General features: G+C 33.4%; 1 protein-coding gene across 1 annotated transcript in view; it reads left to right on the forward strand.

The window, feature by feature from the left end:
- Nucleotides 1-5000, forward strand: part of LOC125032464 — an 11990-nt gene that overhangs the window by 5263 nt on the left and 1727 nt on the right. Inside the window, exon 2 of the mRNA XM_047623609.1 lies at nt 2510-2768. Within this exon, the coding sequence (XP_047479565.1) occupies nt 2625-2768 (144 nt within the window). The 5' untranslated portion in view covers nt 2510-2624. The remainder of the gene's footprint in view (nt 1-2509; nt 2769-5000) is intronic.

The following is a 5000-nucleotide window of genomic DNA, read 5'->3' on the forward strand; positions in this document are numbered from 1 at the left end:
TGCAACTTCAGTCAGTATCTTTACAGCTGCGGAATAATTACATTGATAACATCAACACTTATAATACCTTCATGACAGCCCATCCACTCTGCGACAGCTTTTCATGACACTGCCTGTCACTAGTCGTATTCCTTCAAAGATACCATCAATTTGTTACCTTCTGTCTCTAATGCCCCGTGGAAAATCGATTCTAAGGCCAGAAAGTTTACATGTTATTAATTCAGTCAGGAAAGCAGAAAAATGTAAATGAATGAATATAATTTGATTCGGTTTATCCATATACTTTAAGGCGGTGAATGGTTTTGTTTAATAGATAGTTTCCTAATTTGTTCAACTGCCGCCATCTATTAATATACTGCGGAATGGGAAAGGAAGGGTTGCCACTTTGCCTATTACCAATTACTGAATTATATATTTTCTCTTTATGTTGGGAGATCGATAACTATTACGCTTTTTTGGTTTAAGGAGAGAATTGCGAAAGTTATGAATGAGAAGATTGGTCCCTAATTCATATATCACCTGTTGCTAACATCTCTTTAAAACATATATCACCATTGCAGTATTGAAAATCATGCTAATAGATCCCTTAGCTCAATATATCACATATAATTAGCTTCATGAAAATAATATCATCTACGAAGTAATTTTCAGTTGAAATGCGCTACAGCTTCACTTCCGTTTCAAGCTTATGCCGAACGTACAATTAAAACAACATTTACATTTTTCCATGACGTCAGAACATGGATCAGCGAATAGCAAACGAGGAAACACCTTGACGTCATCAGTCACGTGATTCCGTAATGCCTTCAGGCTTTAGTAGGGTATATATCCTCTCATTCTGTGATTTGTTTTTCTATGTATGTATAACAAATGTGTGTGTGTGTGTGTGTGTGTGTGTGTGTGTGTGTGTGTGTGTGTGTGTGTGTGTGTGTGTGTGTGTGTGTGTGTGTGTTGTGTGTGTGTGTGTGTGTGTGTGTGTGTGTGTGTGTGTGTGTGTGTGTGTGTGTGTGTGTGTGTGTGTGTGTGAGAAACATCACATTTTATATCCGTTCTTCGTTTTCTAAATAAACAAATCGATTTTTTAAAGTACTATGTTTACATCAAATTAAATCACGTGATCTCGTATATAACTAATAAAGTTGGCTTCATACTTCATCCAGTCCTCACTTTTCTTTAAATACACACAAAATCCAAAAAGCAATCTCAGCTCATTTAAAACCTGATAGTCAAATTCTCCCCCTTTTTAAAAGATATTACGTGAGCTCTTTAGTAATATCTATACAACCACCCTTAACTACGCTTCGCCACATAACAATTTTCAACAATTCCTTTCTGGGTGTCCCTTAACAAAACATATACTGTGAACGCGTCATGAATGTGTGAAAATTTAATGGAGAATTTAGCCTTGCCTCAGAATCTAGTGTGACTGTAAAATTATCGTTTGATGCAGTTAATATTTATGATAAAAGGTAATTATTTCTTTGTGATTAATTACTGTGTTTCAGTATCAAACTCGAAAAGATTGGTTGATCTAAGTAATTAATGAATAGGCATGACCGGAAAAACTTATTCCAGAGAGCCATTGCATTTAGGTCATCATTAGCATCACTGCATTAATCGGAACGAGTATTTCATTTAAAAAGGTATTTTTTTTAAATGGAAATATTCATTCAAAAAATATCTTTCAATGATTTATTCTTTCTGATTCTCGAAGGGAAATTTTATGTTCCAACTTCTGAAATGGATATTGTTTCCCGTCGGTCCTTCTTTTAAATTGCATTTTTTTCTCAGCCAAAGCAAATCATAAAATTATCGCTAGTCATAAGGACTGAATATTTTTTTCTCCCTATATTCTGCGTCTTTTATAGACATTAAGAAGGAAAAATAATATGCATTGTTCAATTGTTTTTGTCTTGCATTTTCTCGTGTTTCCTGATTTTCTTGTTTAAGTATTCTTAAAAATCTTCGCAGTCGTTCTCTTGTTCCATTTATTTAGGAAATTCAATATTTTTGCTAATGCTGGTATAGCATTTTCTTCCCTTCATCATCTCAAACAATAATTAATGCAATATGTAATTAGTGACCAATGTAATTTTTTTTCACGAAATGCAATTAAGATTTTTCAATTTACGCTTTCGTGTTTCTAACGATGTATGCAAATTATTATTTTCCACTCATTACTGACAACAACAAAAACATTTTGATCCAGATTTTCGCAACTTGATTAATTAAATTCGTGCATTACATTTAAATAATGACGTAGGAAAAATACTGCTTCCTACAATCTGCTGATAATGAACTCTTTTAAAAAAAAATCAAATGTAAACATATATAATGAATATGTTATGAAAAAAAAAACACGTTTTCCCACAATTTTAGGGATAAAAATATGAAATACCTTTTCTGCACGTCTTTGGCGCAAGTTATTTTATTTTTACCTACACGCTCACAAATTTTTAAACCACGCATTAGCTGTATATAAAATATGTCTTTCTATATATCCCCACAGGTAAAGCACGAAAAATCCATCAAGAAACACGAAGACGAAGCCGAAGTCAGAGCAACTAGAATCATTGGAATCGGATGAAGAAGACGACGATGAGGAATTCGATCTCGAAGAAGAGATGTTCGGAAGCCACAACCGAGGTCGTCAGGGGATCAACCTCCTGGACGAGAGCATGGATGTGGTATTGAGCGAACCTACAGACCGTGTTCTGCGCGCTCTGGTTGCTCCCGAGGGTCACCCCAAGAAACTCTCTTTCGATCAGGTGAGGGGAGGATTTAACAGGGCTAGGGGAATAAAAATCAGGGTAAGGCCAGGGGAATTTATCGATTCTAGGGGAGAAAAAAATGGATAAAGCATAGATTTATTAAATCTAGGAGAGATAACTGAATAAGATAGGGGAGGATTTGTTTAATTCTAGGGGAGAAAAAATGGGTAAGGCAAGGGATATTTATAGCCTTTATTTGCAACGTCAGATACTTGCAATTATTTCAAGTATTGTGGGCGGAACACCGGCGCTGTCGGCCGTACGAAAACCCATCGCGTCAAAGTGTCGTACTGCTTGAACAAAACCAGCTGTCTCACACGGAGCTGTCTAGCACGACGGTTTTCATTTTATGTATAAGAATGAATATGATTTGAATGCTAGAAAGACGGGTATAAATTAAATGTCCTAAAAACAACTATTTTACTTAATTTTCATAAATTACTTGATTGGCTATGTCATTATTGTTAAAGTTATTACTCATATAGTGGTGGTCTTTAACATTATAATTGTAAATGATAATACACTAATGGTAATGATAATAAAGTATAATAATATTAACAGTGACAATGATGATAACAGTAAAAAATATGACATTCATATTTTGTTTAGTCATTAAGTCACTTAGTCACTTAATCTTAATCTTAAGTCACTTAGTCACTTATCGATAAGAATCTCTTGATACGTAATGAGTGTAAAGAAGCAAACTGGTCCTAGGGAAAGAAAATTGTTACTATAGTTATAATTATAAGAATAAAAGTAATAATAATAATATTCATAATGCTGATGGTGATGATGATGCTGATGATGATAACAATGATGATGATGATGATGATGATGATGATAATGATAATAATAATAATAATAATAATAATGATAATAATGATAATAATAATAATGATAATAATAATAATAATAATAATAATAATAATAATGATAATAATAATTACTATTATTATTAGTAGTAGTAATAGTATTGTTAACATTATTTTTATTGTTATTATTCTGATTATCATTAATGTTACTACAGTCATTATCATTACCATTATTATCATATATCTTAGATATCATTTATGTGGAAAACATAGAGAAACGGTAACATTTTATTATTTATGGAGCTTTATTCGAAGGATCATTTGCTGCCCATCAAAATGTATACACATTCGAATGTTTTGCTCTGACTCTTCGGCGATGGGTCGCGCATGCGTGTTGACGATTTGAATGTACAAGTTGGCACGCCTGTGTGAGCGGTGCCTTAAGTTTAAATCATATGGAATTCTGCAGACAAAAAATAAAGAACTGCAAGGCATTGCGGATAAGGATGCTGCAGACAAAGCCTATTTATCTCTAGGGAAGAAAAAGCTAGATAAGGTAGTGGAGGATTTATCACTTCTAGAGGAGAAGTCAACAACAGGATAAAGTAAAGTTAAATTTATCAGTTCTAGGGGAGAAATAGGTAGGAAAAGGTAAATGGAAATTAATAAATTCTTGGGGGAACATTATCAATAATAAGCAGAGTAAAAAAAAAAGTGGCTTTTATATACTCTACGGAGACTAAAGTGAATGGTATTATTTATTTCAGGAGAGTTGAATATCAGTATGCCTTTTAATCGAGGGTAGCAAGAGAGACAGCCTGGCGCAAGTCGGTTAGTTGTTATTGTATTGAAGGGTCGTGTTTCATATTCTTAGGGGAGAAAAATGGAAATGTCTATTCTGGGGGGAAGAGGGTGACATTTCAGGGGAGTAAAAGACCAACACACTCACTCCTGACGAGGAATTAGGGGAAGAATTAATTTATTCTAGAGGGGGAAAAATAGATATGAATTCCTATAAAGATGAAATAGGGAGATGTATATTCTAGCTGAAAAAAAGAGATATCTGATACTTCCGGGGGAGAAAAATAATTTATATTTTTGACAGCGAAAACCGAAATACTTGTTCGTTCTATTATAAAGCGGGCTATCTTTATCCTACGAGGGAAAAGGAAAGACTATATAAAATATTTATTCTAGGGGAGTACAATGCCAGTCTTCATCTGATCTGAGTAGATAAACGGTATTTATTTCCATGATCTAAGCAATTAGTATTTAATCATACGAGAGCGGTAAACATTTAATATTTCATACAATTTATATTTGGGTTATATATTGCTGTGGATAGATAATTTGTTTAAACACTGTAGAATGTTTAAATATGTAGGATTAATAAGTATAGATTTAAATAAAACTATGC

The sequence above is a fragment of the Penaeus chinensis genome, chromosome 14, assembly GCF_019202785.1.
Source record: "Penaeus chinensis breed Huanghai No. 1 chromosome 14, ASM1920278v2, whole genome shotgun sequence".
Lineage (NCBI taxonomy): Eukaryota > Metazoa > Arthropoda > Malacostraca > Decapoda > Penaeidae > Penaeus > Penaeus chinensis.